Source organism: Marmota flaviventris, chromosome 11 (genome assembly GCF_047511675.1).
Source record: "Marmota flaviventris isolate mMarFla1 chromosome 11, mMarFla1.hap1, whole genome shotgun sequence".
Taxonomy (NCBI): Eukaryota; Metazoa; Chordata; class Mammalia; order Rodentia; family Sciuridae; genus Marmota; species Marmota flaviventris.
In genome coordinates this window covers 104240166-104257124 of record NC_092508.1, presented here as the reverse complement: position 1 = coordinate 104257124, position 16959 = coordinate 104240166, and the positions used below count along the sequence as shown (strand labels likewise).

The 16959-nt window shown below is 44.0% G+C and overlaps 2 protein-coding genes across 2 annotated transcripts in view; one reads left to right on the top strand and one right to left on the bottom strand.

Moving 5' to 3' along the window:
- The window catches only part of Sctr (secretin receptor), a 62797-nt gene extending 59621 nt beyond the window's left edge, over positions 1-3176 (bottom strand). Inside the window, exon 1 of the mRNA XM_027936801.2 lies at positions 3108-3176. Within this exon, the coding sequence (XP_027792602.2) occupies positions 3108-3176 (69 nt within the window). The remainder of the gene's footprint in view (positions 1-3107) is intronic.
- A 13503-nt stretch (positions 3177-16679) lies between these two features.
- Positions 16680-16959, top strand: part of Cfap221 (cilia and flagella associated protein 221) — a 103411-nt gene continuing 103131 nt past the window's right edge. The window contains exon 1 of the mRNA XM_027936879.2: positions 16680-16818. Within this exon, the coding sequence (XP_027792680.2) occupies positions 16680-16818 (139 nt within the window). The remainder of the gene's footprint in view (positions 16819-16959) is intronic.

Sequence of the window (16959 nt, the reverse complement as noted above, 5' to 3'; positions counted from 1 at the left end):
CACAACTTTGGAGAGATATTCCTGGTTTCTAGTGGCTAGATGCCAGGAATGCTACTAGACGTGGTACAATACACAGGACAGCCCCACAATACAGAATTATCTGGCCCTAAATATCCATAGAATGTGTTATGGTGTAGATCTTAAATGTCCCACAAAGGCCTATCTGTTGATGGCTTGGTCTCCAGCCTGTGGCACTACTGGGAGATGGTGGGGCCTTAGTTGGAAGAAGTTAGACTATTAGGGACATGTCCTTCAAGAGACTATTGGGACCATGGCCCCTTCCTGCCTCTCCCTTTTCTTCTTGTCCACCATGAGTGAATGTGATCCTATGCCATGTGCTCTTGCCAAGTGTGTACTGTGCCCACACAGGCACAAAGCAACAGAGCCAAGCAACCATGGATTGAAACCTCCAAAACCATGAGCCAAAATAAACCTTCCCTCCTGTGAGCTGTTTTGTCCCAGTGATGGAAAGCTGAGTAACACAGTCCAAGTTAAGAAACCTGCTTCAAGGCAAAAGCAGCCCCACCCACTCCACTGAACTCATTAAGGTTATCTAGTTGGCAGTTTGCTTGGTGCCATGGATTAGAAAGTCTTACCCTAAGTGACTCTTTCCATGGCTTGACACATTTATGTACAATTTGGCAAGCCACGATCACTTTCAAGATTGTTTCACTCCTTGTCGCTCTATGAAGTGGCCACAGTTTAAGACATTCTCCTGTGGGCACCATCAACATTCATTCATTCATTCAACACATACACGTTGAGCTCCTTCTTACAGTGGGACAGGCTGCTGGGTTAAAAGACTAACAAGAGGAAGTCTCAGTGCTCAAGTTCCAGCTGTGTGCATGAGGAGATGAGAGAGGACCAGATGTTTTAGTAAATAATTACGGTAATGTTCTAGGTGAAAGTTCTCACAAGATTTACCATAGTGGGTATAGGAGAGAGAGAGAGAGAGAGAGAGAGAAAGAGAGAGAGAGAGAGATTGATTCTCACTGCTTCTTAAAACTGCCTCAGAAAACTTCCCCCTTTGGCCATTAACATTTTTTGATTTTCACTTGCAGGGGACCCTTCCTCATCTCCCTGAATGGAGAGGCGGGATATGTGTGTGTGTTGGGGGAAGGGGTAGGAATAAGCAATTTAGTCTCAGCGCCTACTCTTTAGGAAGATGCGTCTGATCTTCCTCAAGGGGGAGTCCCAAGTGAATAAAAAGTTGTTTTTAATATCCTTGAATTTCAAAATCAAATGTCTGACCACCCAGAGTCAAACAGAAGGAAAACAAGATTTCAACAGCTGGGAAATACTCCAGCCGAAGTAGGTCGATCCCACTCTAATTTATTAAAGTGTTGTGCCAAGAAGTATGAAATACAACGTCAGGTCTGAATAAACCCAGAGAAGAACTGGAGGACCACAATTTATACACAGGAAACTCTCTCTTAAGAATAATATGACACAGTACGTGGGTCTATGAAAATGACATCCAAATACAAGTAAGTGTCATGGACAGAGTCCCAGCAGGTTGGGAATCAAAAGATCTGGGTTCTAGTCCCGAATTTGTTACTAACTTGCTGCCTTGGGCAGTTCCCTTTTCTCTGTCAGTCTCAGTTTTCTCATCTCTAAAATGAGGGAATTGAACCACAGTATAAGGACCCATGTTTCCAAAGTACGCTGAAGGTTTGAACGAAGCAAAGATGTTCATTTTTCCCCTCTGTTTGATGCTGAGATGACCTGGGAGGTCCCCTTGGGGTTAAAATTTAAGCTGAACCTCAGTTCTGCAGCCCAGGTACCAGTTAGGACAACCTAGATTCCCAAGAAAGAAGCTACTGCCTCTCTCATTCCTAAATAACACACCTCCAAGCTGTATTTGGCTTTGAATTGTTCCCATTGTCCCGGATAGCATTTCCCCAAATTGGGAGTCCACATTAAAAGAGTGGGTGCTGTTGCTCTTGTGCCTTCCAATGCCAGTACTGCCACTGAATACAAGAGGCTCCAAGGTTACCTGGGAGTTGAGAGTGAGCCCCAAATTGCACTTTTGAATTGCAGCTGCTGGAATGCTACACAGATGTCAGAAAGATGAGCATCTCCCGAGTGTCAGCATGCCCATCAATGTCTGGAGTAGAGAGGTTCCTTATAATCAAAAAGGAGCATACTACAGGAAGGCAAAGTTGTCCAAAGCTAGGAAGGACTTGCCCAGGACAGTCACTGAGACTCAGAATTTGGTCCCTAATTGCTTTTCCTAGGCACATTTCTTGGAACACAGGTCTTGTGAGCCAATTTAGAATGTTAGTGGGAGGGGAGGGTTGTGGAATCTGCCACCCGGGTCCCCTTCCCAATTCCTTCCATCCTGAGAATCTGGATGCAACATCTCACTCACAAATCCCAGTAGCAGAAGACCAGGATTCCCATGAGTTTCTATGGGAAAAGGAAAACAAACCACACACCACGGCGCCTTCTCTTTTTGTTCCAGCCTCCTCTCTGAACCCGGTTTGTGGGGACCAACTAGCTGCTCCCAGGAGCCAGGAGACAGACATTAGGAAGCCAAATCCCAGAGGAGCGGGGGATGGGGAGCTGCAAACCGTCCCACAGCTTTTTGGGACTGTCCCATCTGTAGTTGGGCCTGTGTGAAAATGTCAAGGCTTTGGGACAGGCGAATGTGGGTTCCAATTCTCTGACATGAGGCAATATATTTTTTTTTTCCTCTCTGAGCCTCGGATTTCTTATCTGTAAAACGAGGGTGATAATAATCTGGAAAGGCGATTAGGAGGTTTCATTGAAATACTGGAGGCAAAGCATCCAGCACACTAGGCATTGCCAGGGGTGCCGTCAGAATTTCCGTCCAGGAGGGATTCTGCTGGAGGAAGGGTTGAAGTGTCTGGCCAGGGAATTTACCTTAGAGCCACCTTCTCCTATCGCACAGGCTGTTTGACTCTTTGGGGGAAGGGGGCCCCCCATAGAAATTATTGCTGGAGTGAGGGTGGGTTCCCACTCTTCAGCGGAAGATCTGCTGGTTTTCCTGCATTACCATCGAGGCTGAACCAGAGAAGCGGGAGGCTGCCAACCTGGTGTGTGTGTGGTGGGGGACCCCTGCCCGAGGGCAGCACGGTACTCACCGTGTGCGCGACGCAGGCGAGCGTCAGCACCAGCAGTAGCAGCGGCGGCGACCCCAGGCTGGGGCGCATGGTGGTGATTGATGACCTGCAGGCGGGCGCCCCGACGGCCGCGGGCCTGTGAGCTCTGCCAGCTGGGGAACTCAACACCTCGTGCAGGGTTCCGGACCTTGGGCAGACCCCTCACCCCGAGAAGACATAGCTGGGCTACCGGGTCCGCGACGGATCTTAGGACTGCGGCTCCTCGGATAAGGTGGCCGCGCTGAGCCGCCTAGCCCACTGATAAGGACACCGCACTGCCTGCTCGCTTCCACCCAGCCCTCACTGGCTGGGGCCGGCGCAAAGGCTGGCAGGGGAGGAGGCAGAGGGAGGGCTCGGGGGCCTGGAGCTCGGGGGCCTGGAGCCGCAGGCTCGGCCCAGCCTTGATGGCTGCAGCCCTCCCCCTCAAGTCCAGAATAAACAATCTCTCCTACAAACTCAAGCCACAAGCTTGCTGGGCTCGTGGGCAACTCAAGCCACCTCTCTGAGCCTCAGTGTTCTTATTCCTAACATGTTTCCAAGTAGGGGTCAGTGCATGCCTATTGCACTTATTCCCGTAGAACAGCTACCTGTTCCCATTTTCACTTTGTTTTTCTTCATTATTAAGGTTTTATACTCAGCCTGAGACCGTGGTGCACGCCTGTAATGCCAGTGACTAGGGAGGCTGAGGTAGGAGAATCACAAGGTCAAGGCCAGCTTTGAGACCCTGAGCAATTTAGCCAGACTCTGTCTTAAAATAAAAAATGTAAAAAGGGCTGGGGATGTATCTCAGTGGTAAAGTGCGGTGGAGTTCAATACACAGTATCTCAGGTAGGTGTTATACTTGCTCATTCCAGAAAGTTTCACACACCCCCACCACCCCTTGAGGTCCATCACGAGAAGAAATCTTTGATGATCAGGTGAAACCCAGGAGGACCTTCTGGTACCCCTAGGCATTCTGGGACGATAAACTGCCTTGGAGGCATTGCATTTCCTGAGTCTCTTGGGGTTTATTGGAGTATTAGTCAGGTACTCTCAGTAAGCCTGCTGGACCTGAGAGAGCCTCAGCTTGGCTGTCCTGGAGGTTGGCTTTTTTTTTTTTTAATTCTAATTAGGTATATGACAGCAGAATGCATTTTGATCCATTGTACACAATTGCAGCACAACTTTTCATTTCTCTGGTTGTGCAGGGTGTACCATATGTGCAGTTGCACATGTACCCAGGGTGATGATGTCCATCTCATTCCACGATCTTTCCTGCCCCCATGCCCCCTACGATGCCCCCTCTTTGCCCAATCACAGGTTCCCCATTTTTCCCATGCCTCCCCCCCCCACCCCATTAAGGATGAGCATCCACTTATCAGAGAGACATTCAGCCTTTGGTTTTGGGGGGATTGGCTTACTCTTTTGATTCCATCAGTACAAGGTCCCTTGAATGGCTCCTTCTTATAGACACACAATTTTCTTTTCTTTCTTTCTCACACCCTCACACCCTGCCCTCCCATACTGGGGTTTGAACTCAGTGTCTTGCAAATGCTGGGCCAGTGCTCTACCAATGAGCTTCACTCCCAGTCATATCCAATTTTCTTTCTCTGCACTGGTGCCCACACCCTTACTCTTGCCTTTCCTCCTTCCTTAACCTTTCTCCCCTGCACTTTATGAGCTCATTGGATTCCACCATATCTCGAGGTGATATACCCTTTGGACAGAGGAGGGCATTGAGGATGGAGGAGGATCTACTACATGACTAGGTCTTTTTTAGCTCAGAAGCTTAAATGGGTAAGCCCTCTGCTCCAAGTGCTAAGCAGCTGTTAAAGCTACAATGTGCTCCAGTCCTTAGCCACCTGCCCTTCCAGAAGACACTATTATTGTTAAGGTGAGGTTGGTAGATACCAGCAGAAATAAAGGGGGAGCTGTTCAGCAATGTGCTTAATAGAATAACCTGAAGTGTACATGCAACCACCAACTCTCGGATGTTTTTCTACACAAATATTCACCCAGTGAAACAAAAGTGTGAGGATGTTTATGAAAAGTACCATCACAGCAGGAGAAAACTGCAGATAGTGTTTGTGGAAGAGGAACCCTGAGTTCTGTCCTGGATATTTTATTTCCTTTGGAGAGCAATCATTGATATAATCCTCCTGACCTCTTTTTACCTTTTCATTAACACGTACCCATGCACACAGGTATGCATGCACCCACGCATACACGGAGGTGAGGCCAGATCTACATGACTGCTGCATTTGGGATAAGGAAAAACTGGCAAGAGTTCTGCTCTCTCCCTTCTCATATCTTTGACAGCTCACCTTCCTACAAAGAGCCTGTAACTGGATTACCCAAGCTGAGACTAATTGGTAGTCAAGGCTCTGCCCTGTCCTTTTTCCCTAGTTGTTGGTCTAGTACCCTCAGTGGAGAATGGCTTGTCTACCTAATTCTTGGATCTAGTGTTAGAAACCCTGCTTGGCCACAAATATAAACTACATCCTCCAAGATTAACTTGATTACTAAATAAGGGTGATATTTTGTGCTAGGTGTATAGTATGCACAAGGTCCCGTATTCCATCCTGAGCACTTCAAAAATGGAAAAAAAATAAGGGGGGGTGGGGTGGAGATCTTTAGCCCCATCTGTCTTGCTTTTATTTCTGAATTGGTTCAAGATACAGACTGAAAGAAATATTATTTTCTAGGCTCCGTGTACCCCAATCCCCTAAGTGGGCATCAGAAAATGCATGAGCTATAGACTTACCAGTCTTACTATATAGAATTTGGTGTTGCTTGACTGTTTTCTGTAACAACTCTAGTTATCAATTTTTCAATTGAAAGAAATAAAAAGGAAATAACACCAAAATGTAATCTTTGCTCTACATCAGAGCCCTATGATGTCTCATGAAAGAGGAAAACAACATTTGTTCTGGACAATTCAATAAACGTTTGGCCTGTGGCAAGCCATTCATTGTAAAGCAGGAAGCTCCAGCTCTCAGAGAGATGAGAAAGGGTTTAAAGCATTCTGTGAAATGCTTGTACACTCCACGGATATAACCAGTGGCTTTGTAAAATCTGCCTGAGAAAACAATTTCATGATAGGGATGGAAGGGAAGGAGTGGGAACATAATAATATATTTACCAACTGTCATGTGCTAAGGAGTCTGGAAATTTGGGGAGGTGTTATCGTATTTGGTCCTCTAAGACTATAGCAGGGTGGGAACTGGAGCATCAGTGAAGGTGAGCACTAACCTCGATTAGCATAGCTAGCAAAGGGAGAAGCTGGATTTGAACCTAGACTGAGACCCAGTCTGTGTCCCATGCATTACCCTGAGGTTCCCCTCATTCCTGAAGATGATTTCTTGATCCATGGAGCTTCCAAAGTGCTTTTGCATCAATCTTCTCATTTCTTTGTAACTGCTGGTAGGACCAGCAGTCAGGGGCCTGGCAGGATAGGGAGAAACCATTGTTCAAATGAGTTAATGAAAGTACCATGCACAGAGAGTAGAGAGGAACCAACAAGGGTCAGTGAGACACCAAGGATCAGTCACAGTCTCCCTGAAGAGTGACAGAGACTCTGTCCTTAAGCAAACTTTAGCTAGGCTCCCGAGACTAATTGGTAGTCAAGGTAAGCAGTTTGGCTTCTCCTTGTGCTCCTTGAAGCCAAGCTTCCAAACGCTCCTTCCATTTCTGCCTGGCAAGGCATTGGCATAAAGAAAAGAATGTTGTCAACAGAAAAATCTGAGTTCGAATGCTGACTTGATCATCAGTTAACCATGCGACCTTGGGAAAGTTACTCGAACCCTCTAAGCCTCAATTTCTTCACCTATGTAATGGGGGAAATAATATGCAACTTCCAACATTGCCATGAGGCTGAAATAATTCAGAGCATTTATATTGCTGGCCAAGAGCCTTGTTCAGGGTCCCAGATAACAGCTTTAATATCCACTGCCAGATGATGCCTTCGGATGATTATGCTTCCAAGCTTTCAGGTCTTCTCACCTGGGCCTCAGCCATAGCTCCTTCCTGTCATCATTCTCCCCGGACTGGTCTTAGCAAGAATCCTACTAAGTTAATTAATAAGAACTCCCATCCTACTCCTACCTGGTCATCATAACTGATGATAATTCCTAATCTCCCACCTTTGAGACGTAAGTTCTTGTCCTACCTTCAGCAGAATGTTATTTAGCAGGTTTAGCAAGAATTTACTCACCAGCCATGACATCTCCTCTTAGACATTTTCTATCAACTGACAGCCCCCCTCACTGCCCTGCTCCTTGGCTATAAATCCAGTTATTCTATTGTATTTTTACAATATTTACAATACAAAATATTGTATTTTTACAATAATTGCAATAGGGATGTGAGTCCCCCCCCCCTCACATCTATTGCAACAATCCTGACCATTCTAGCAAGCGTCAGAATAAATTTTTCTTTAACAATGGGCAAAAAGCAAAAGCAGTGTTCCCAGAAGCTAACAAGAGCTATTTTGGGGAGTGGAGTCACCCATAAGAGCTTAACAATAGATGAATGAAGGCACTGTCAAAAAGGTGTCCTGGCAAGGGGATCAGGTGATAGGATAAATACCTTCTTTTTTCCAGGGCATGCTTTTGCAATTGTCTTGACAATTTTTTTTTCTAATTTTGTAGTGCTGGGTATTGAACCCAGGACCTTCCAAACGCTAGGCAAGCACTCTGCCTCTCATTTATACCCCCAGTCATTTTTTTTCCCTTGATAAATACAGAAGCCTGCCCAGGTTCAAGGCAATAGACTCTGTTAGTCAACTTTCCATTATTATAATAAATACACAGGATAATCAATGTATTATGAGAAAAGGTTTATTTTGACTCATAGTTCAGGAGTTTTCCAGTCCATGATCAGTTGGTCTCAGTGCCTTGGGCCTGTGGCAAAGCAGCACACCATGGTGGGAGCACAAGGAGAAGCCAAAGTGCTTACATTATGTACCAGGTAGCAAAGAGAAAGAGTTCAGGGTCCTACAATCCCTTCAAGGACACACCTGCAATGGCATAAAGACCTTCACTAGGCCCCACCTCTAAAGGCTCCACCACCTCCCAACAGCAATAAACATTTGTTGGAGAACTAATGTTTATTTGGTGAGTATTTGCTGATCACTTGTTCTGTTCCAGGTGCTGGGTGAGGATGACAGAAGCTTGTGGAAGTTGCCTTTTGTAACCTCAGCCCCATGCACAAAGCCAAGGTGCTGTGTGTACCACCCAGGATGCCCAGGAGGCCCAGAAAGATGACTGAGGCTGCTACTTAAGACTCAAATCACCACACATTGAACAACCTTTTGCTTGGCTGACATAAGCAACTGCAGAATATATGGTGCATGATATTGCAAATTGTGGTAGATTCTAGAGAGCATAAAGTAAAGGACTAGACAGCCGAATTAATGCATAGCTTGAGTCCTGTCAGTCACCATGTTTGTAATCAAATGCATCTGAAAATCAACAATTTTAAAAAGGTCAAGCATGTAGGCATGTATTGGTTTTTCTTGTCCACCTCTGTTCCTTCTTCTGGTACAAGAACCTACACTGTCCCACATCAGGCCACATCATTTGTGTGAGGATTTAACCAAGAAGAGCCCGAGAGTGAACACATGACCCAGACCTGGGCAAGGAGAGTCACCATCACCTCTAACTAGCCACAGTGATTGGTTCAGGGATGGACATATGACTTGACCTGGGCCAACAGGAGTGATACCAACAGAACCTATATGTAGGCATTACAATCAAGCTAACAGCAAAATGGCAGTCTTGTGCCACAGGATGAAGATCCTGGCTGAGAAAGAAGCCAGCTTGGACTAGAAAGAACCAAGAGACAGAGAGATGCAAAATTCTTACACCAGCATCGTGGCACCTGAATGCAACTATAACTGAGTTCTTAAAGAAGCCTCTTTCAATCTCCATACACCCTCCTCCCCTCATGTGAATCTATTTCCAACTCTGAACTAGCTCTGACTTGTACTTGGGGACAGCTTGCGGGAAGAAGTAATATTTGAGCTGAAATGGCTGGTTTTGAGGTGTGGAAGCAACGAGGACACTGGAGAGGGGGTGGGGGCAGGGATTGAGTGTCTGAGAAAGAACTGCCCCTGGGTGTCTAAGGTTTTCACCAAATGACCACACAAGTATGGATAATGTGCTGTGGCCCTTCGGGTATGGAATAAGCCCAGCAAACAGCCCTGTCCTTCCCTGAATGTCAGTTTTACTAGGAGCTGAACTAATGTATTATTGATGAGCCATAAATAATGGGGCAAGAGTGATTTCCTATTCAGTCCTGAAGTACAAAGGTATAACACTGACATTTTAATGAGGTTTTTAATGGTCCAGGCTCACTGTTTACACTCTGGAAATGTAGACTGGCTTTCTCAGGAAAGCATTTTTTTCTTTACTTTCCATATTTTCCTCCTTCATTTGTCAGCATCCTTTTGAATATTTATATGAAATGTTATAGTTAAAGCAAATCAAATAAAAGAGAGCAAATAAAACCATTTCTGAAAGACGATGTTGCTAATGCTTCCAAGACCTTATCTTCATTGCATGGGGCAAAGGAAGGTCAGGTGCAGCCCAAGCTTCCAAACGCTCCTTCCATTTCTGCCTGGCAAGGCATTGGCATAAAGAAAAGAATGTTGTCAACAGAAAAATCTGAGTTCGAATGCTGACTTGATCATCAGTTAACCATGCGACCTTGGGAAAGTTACTCGAACCCTCTAAGCCTCAATTTCTTCACCTATGTAATGGGGGAAATAATATGCAACTTCCAACATTGCCATGAGGCTGAAATAATTCAGAGCATTTATATTGCCGGCCAAGAGCCTTGTTCAGGGTCCCAGATAACAGCTTTAATATCCACTGCCAGATGATGCCTTCGGATGATTATGCATCCAAGCTTTCAGGTCTTTCAACTGGAGCCCCAGATATCAGGGAGCCTTCCCTGGTGTATTGTCTGAATTCCCCTATCCTTGAGAAACCACAAGATAGAAAAACTTTTTATAGTTGTCTCAAGTCACTGAATTTGGAAGTAATTCGTTATGGAGCAAGAAATAAGAAGTGCAACAGCTGGGCATGGTGGCACAATCCTGTAATCCCAGCAATCTGGGAAGCTAAGGCAGGAGGATCACAAGTTTGAGGCCAGCCTCAGCAACTTATGGAGGCCCTAAGCAACTTAGTAGATCCTGTCTCAAAAATTTTAATAATGGGGACTGCAATGTGGCTCAGTAGTAAAAAGCCCCCCCCCCAGGTTCAATCACCAGTACCAAAATAAGAAAAAAGAAAGAAATACAACATAATTTTTTAAATTCTGCAAGACAAAAATCATTATCAGTGCAGTCAAATGAAGGAAACTGGGAAGGAATTGGGAAAAAATATCACAGAACAAAAGTCTAACATCCCTAATATGTAAAGAGCTCCAAAAATTCAGTAAGAAAAAGACGAAGAATTCAATGGGAAATGGGTAAAGGATATGGATTCACAGAAGGGGAAATACAAAAAAATATTCTCTAAACATAAAGGCATGCTCACCCTATTCATTTGAGAAATGTGAAAAATAACACCAAAATTGAAGTACCATTTTTAATCTATCAGATCAGCAAAAATATAAAAGTTTATAATAATTCATTGGTGAGGCTATAAGGAAACAGTGTCATGCGTTACAGGTAGGTGTAGAAATTAATGCAATTCATTGAAGGTAACTTGGCAATAATTATCAATACTACCCAATTCACAAAACTTTTGATCAAAGCACTTATACTTTGGGGACTTTTCCTACAGATATATTTACACGTTTATGAATAGACATAGGCACAATTTTGTAGAAATGATGTACATACTTGTATAAATAACAACCCTGGTTTTAATAACAGCATAAGATTAGAAATTAAATATCTAACAATAGAGACTGGGTACATAAATTATTGAATGTTATGCGGACATAAAAAAGAATAAAGAGGTACTTTACATACAAATACGGAATGATCACCCAGACAAATTTTTTCAGTGCAAAAAAGGAGGGTTAGAAGAATAAGCTCTTGGGCTTTTAAACAGAGGATCAAGGTCTTACAAATACAATTGTTCACACATATATAAAACATAGCCCTAAAAGATTAATATAAATCTGGTAACACAAATTACTTCTGGGAAAAGAAACTTGATAGCTAAAGGACAGATGAAGAAGGAAGATTTCTTACGTTTCGCATTTTGAATCATATGACTAACTTACCCTATTTCAAATATATATATATATATATATATATATATATATACACACACACATATATATATGCATATATACATACACACACATATATATATACATATATGTATATATACACACATATTTATATATACGTATATACATGTATATTTTAAATTTAACATTTAGAAAGCACTGGACATAACTTGATGACTTCACTCTATAAATATCTGTGAGGCCCTGGCATATAGCAAGCAGTGTGCAAGGTGATAAGTACATAGTGCTCAGCTGGCCATAACCATCCTTCGTTGACCTTACAGTCCAGGAAGATAGAGGTCAAAGAGGGCAACCAAACAGTTATAGCCTCAGCATACATTCCCAAAATTCTTATGTTGACACCATGGCCCAAGACTATTGGGAATATTATTTATGAGGGGCAAAGCCCTCATACATGGGATTAGTACCCTAATAAAACAGGTCCAGGGAATTTTCTACCCATTTCCACCATTTGAGGACCCATAAGATTTCACACTGTCTGTGATCCAGGAAGTGGGCCCTATCAGATAAGGAAGGTGCTAGTGCATTGTGACCTCTGACCTCCCAGCCAAAACTTCTCTGGCTTTATAAGCCACCCAATTTAAGGTGTTTTGTTATAGTGACCCAAACGGACTATGGCAGCTATTCAGGGAGAGAGCACAATACTATGAGAGAGGTAACAGATGGGACCTAACTTAGAGAGCAAGCCAGGGAAAGCCCTCTGGGGAAGGGCTCCTTTGGCCAACCAGGAATTAGCAAGTTTCTGATTATTTATTGCTGCAGCCTGAACTACCATCCCCAAATATCAAGGTTGCAAACTGTTTCTTTGTATCTCACAAATGTTGGGGTCTGCAATTCAGATGGGACTCTTCAGCCCAGTGAAAGCACTCATAGACCCACCCAGACCCAAGAGGAGGGTCAGGGATCTCACTCCTCCATGGGAGCAGCATCAAAGAATCTGCCACCCGTCTACCCACCCCAGCAGGCAAAAGAGATGTTGGGGACACAGTAGGATGAGAAGGTGGATGGAGGGGCTGGCAGCCAGGTCCCACTGAGTCCTCCAAGTGTACTAAGGACTTTGAATTTTATTTTCTATACAATTTTCATATACTACCAAGTCCAGCTGAGGAGTCGTGAGCACAGAAATTAACAACTTCCCCTGTTCTACTGAAGCGGATAGCTTATATCTTCCTTGCCTGTGTCACACTCATGCTGGGATACCTGCACGTTCTGCTTATTGTAAATGCTAAGTGGAATATGTACATCAACGTATTGAGCAACTGATGATCTGAGACAGCTATACTTGAAGAGAAACCTTAAATTACGTGATTCTCAAACTTTCATGCACCTACGAATTGCCTGGGGGAATCTTATTAAAATGAAGTTTCTGAATCAGTGGGTCTGGGAGAGCTGGAAAGTCTGCCTTCCTAACAAGCTCCTGTGCCACAGTGTACACTTTTAGTGGTGAGTGTTCAGAAATGTCACAGGTTTTCAGTTGCAAGGAAGAAATAATGAAATACAGGTACAAACAACCATAGGTGAAATGATGTCATCCAAGCCCACGATCTTCCTCCTATCTTCTTGCTATTTTGTCCTTGTTACCACTTTCATCCTAATGCTAATGCATCTCATAGCATTTGATGGCTGCTGAAGTTCCATGAATTATTTCCAGACACTACAAAGTCCAGAAAGAGAAAGATACTGTATCTATGTGTGTCTTCTTTGCAGGGAGAAAGCCTTCCCCAGAGATCTACCAGAAGTCTCTCAGAAGACTGCCTATGTTTTTGTAGTCAGAATTGGGTTACATATTCAGCCCTAAATCAATCATGGGCAAGGAGAGCAAGAGGATTGGAAATTCCACATTGATCTAGATTAATCTACAGCTAGAACTGGCAAACAAGGGAGAAAACCTGAACAAAGTTGGGGTTCTACTAGAAAGTAGCAGAAGGCAACCAATGGTATCCTCATAGTGTGATATATAATTTGGTTAATTGCTTATATAGAGACCTATGTATAATCTATACAAAATAAGGATTTTTTTCTCAAAAAAATGTTAAGTACAAATTTCAAAATGCTACCCAACACCTATTAAAATGCAGATGGAAACAAACATGATCTTGATTTCAGCTGGTGTGAAAAGGTCTGGAACAATGGCAAACATGGTACCTGTTCTCTTGAAATCTACAACTTTTTGGGGATAACAAAACAGAAATTACTAAAGCAACCTATTAGATAAGATAAACAAATGAAGTTTTTCACTCCATTGGCCAACCCCCCTTTTTTTTGTTTGTTTGTTTGTTTGTTTGTTTTTGTTTTGTTTTTTTCTTTTTTTTCATTGGCCAACCCTTACTGAGGAATTGCTATAGACAAATAACTGTGTTGAGGGATTTGGGAGATGAAAGTAGAGTGCCATCCCACTAAGATCCAGCAGTTTAAGACACATATGCAAATAATGATGGGCACAGCCTATAACAATATAAGCACTAGTAAGATGGTGGAAGGAAACCTCCACCTCTGTTCTGGAGTGTTAGAAGGAAGGTAGAGGGAGAATCGTATCTAGTGGTACCCATGAGAGATGGGGAGGTTTTTCATAAGCAGTAATGGTTGTGCTAAGGGAGGAGTTGGAGAATGAAAAGATGGAAGAGAAGAACATTCCCAGTTGGGAGGGAATATACATGTAGCATAAACGACCATAAAGGAAAGTGGTCAGTCCTATTGTATGCTCATTAAAATCTCTTAACAGCATAAAGCCATAAATAATATCAAGTAAATACCAAGTCATACATGGAAAGAGCAAGACAAAACAGATCCTGAGAAGGGAGAAGGTTGAGCCATCTGTGTAAGGAAAATGTCCGTGGATGACCAGGGTGGAAAGGACAGGGCAGGTGAGCAGGAGGCAAGACAGGTTCATGCTTAAAACTCCTAAATATCAGTTTCAAGAACAGAAACAGTGTCTACCATGAAGAAATTACAACAAACAAGGAGATGGAGGGGGAATATATCAATTAAAAGATACCTAAAAGACTTATCAATCTATTCTAATGTGTGGATTTTACTGTATTTGAATTCCTATTCAAACTAGCACTTGTTAGGAAAAATAATTATGACATTTATAGGCAATGGAATGCAGTACTAGGACTTGAAGATTAAGAAATCGTTGCAAATTTTAAGGTTCTGCTATTGTGGTATTTTTGTTGTTGTTTTAAGAATCCTTATCTTTTAGATGCACATCCTGAAATATCTGTGGATGAAATGATGTCTGAAATTTTCTTCAAAATAATAGAGTGAAGGAAAGGTACTGATAAAGTAAGGTTGGCCATGATTTGATCGTGGTTGCAGTTGGGTGCTGAGGTTCATTATACTATTCTGCCCTGCCGCTGTATATGTGTGAAATTTACCATAATAGAAAATATAAATCAAACTGCAAAAAAAAAGTAGGGCAGCAGGGATCAAGGCCAGTGGGGAAGCTCCGCCCATTGAGCTGGAGGCCCCGCCCCCGCCCGTCCTCCGCTGCAGCAATCTGCTCTTGCAGGTTTCCAGTTTCTGGTGTCTCCCGACTTTCTCATTTCTCGTCGAGAATCCATTAGCTCTCCCCCTTCCCAAATCATAAATCTCTCTCTAGATTCTGCCCCGAGCCCGGCGGACGGCTCCGCGCCCCGCGAAGTTCCCTGTGGCCTCCGGCCCTGGAGCCGCGGCCGCCCGGCTCCCCCACGTCGCGGCGGAGTTTGGTCGCGTCCGCCGCCCCGCCCCGCCCCGCCCCGCCCTGGGGAGCGCGTCCGCGTCGTCCTGGCAACACTGCGAGCAGGTGCCGGCGCCGGCCGAATCCCGCCCGGGAACCACCTCTTAGGTGAGTGGCCTCGGACCTGAGGCTGTGAGTGACCCGGGGTCCGCCGAGCTGCGAAGGAAGCCTGAGTCCCGGGCAGGTGTCCAGCCCTGTCCATCGGCCAGGGTTGTAGGAGAGGTCGGGACCCGAGGGCTAAATGAGGATGGGTGGCGCGTGGGGGCGGAGGGATGGAGTGAAAGGTCCCTGAGCGAGGAAGTGCTTGGCCTGACTGCTGGAGGAGGACATAAGGCCGTGGGGGCGCGACCCTAGAGACAGCTCCATGCCCCATGCGGTGGGCAAGCTGGCATGAAAACTACTCCTGTACCTGCCTGAGGTAGAGGTGGTGCTGAGCCCCGAGCAGCCTCCCACGATCATGCTAGGGAAAGGGAGTGCAATGGGAGGGGAAAGCAGAAACTTCTATGGGAAAGTGGTTATTAAGCACGTCCTTCAGAATATGCACGTATTTTACTTGACATTATAGACTCTAGACTCTAAAGTTACCGGCCTTCTGGGGTTGGGGGGAACCCACAAAGATACACACAAGATTTTACAACCAATTTCAAGGGCTTCACAAAGCAACCCCCTAACCCCAAGTTTAGAAGCTAAGTTGTGGAAGACAAAGTGCGATTTGTAAAGTGCTGTTACAAGACAATAAATTATTGGGGTTTTTTTTTTTTTGCACTGATAAATTTATTATGATTTAAATTTAGTTTGGGTTAAAGAATTTGAGGAACATAACCATTATAAGGCAATAAAGTATTTATGCCAAATGAGCAATATAAGCAGTAATTGCTTAAAAAAATGTTAAAGAGTTTTGGGATCAATGTGGATTTCTTGAAGAAAGTAGAATTTCAAATGAGCATGTTAAGGGAAGGCAAGTCTGACAAAATGTGCAACCTAAACTGAGACCCACAGAGGAATGTCCCCAGGTCTCTACACCTGGCAGACTATAGCCTTCACCATCTCCTCATTGCCCCCTGTTAACAGAGGGGCCCGGGAAGGTGACTCATAAATGCCACACCTGCAAATAGATGATCCAAATGTTGAAGAAATTCATGGTCACATGCCTCTGAGAAGCTGATTTGGTGAAATTTCAGAAACAAGAAAACTATTTAACTATCCGACATTTTCCAGGTTTATTTGACTATGAAGGCCTTTACTTTCCCCTTCACATATCCAAGAAGCATCTCAGGAGAACATTTTGGGAAAAAGCTCTTGAGGTTCACAGAAGGGTTTGGAACCCGGGCACTATTATTGGGTTATGATGGGTGATGTTCATAATGGAAGATTAATGGGACAGCTCGTGTGGGAATGGAGTGGTCAGCATACACTAGAGACAGGGAGGGCCTGAACCACAGTAAACCATGCAATGATAAGAGGTACAATTGTCAAGAACTGAGAAAAAAAAATGTGCATGGTTTCTCAAGGATGATTATACTCGTGCTGTTTTCTCCTCAGGAAATGACTTTTGGCTCTAGAAGGAAGAATCCATTTCTCACCCAAAAATGGCAGTGGTGAAAGCCCCCAGACAAGAGCAGAAGAATGCAGAAGAACCCTTTAACAACATATCACCCCTGCTTCTGAAGAGTCTAGTGGAGGAGCCCAAGAAAAGAGCAGAAGTACCCAATCACCTACTTGAATCAAGTAAGCAGTTAGAATACAGATTTGCTTTCCAACTCACATCTTCTCAGGGGAGTCAAAGTCCAGACAGCATAATGGAATTATTGGTGATGATTTACCTATATTGTTTTATAGGCTCAGAATAGTTTTTACTACTAAGAACAG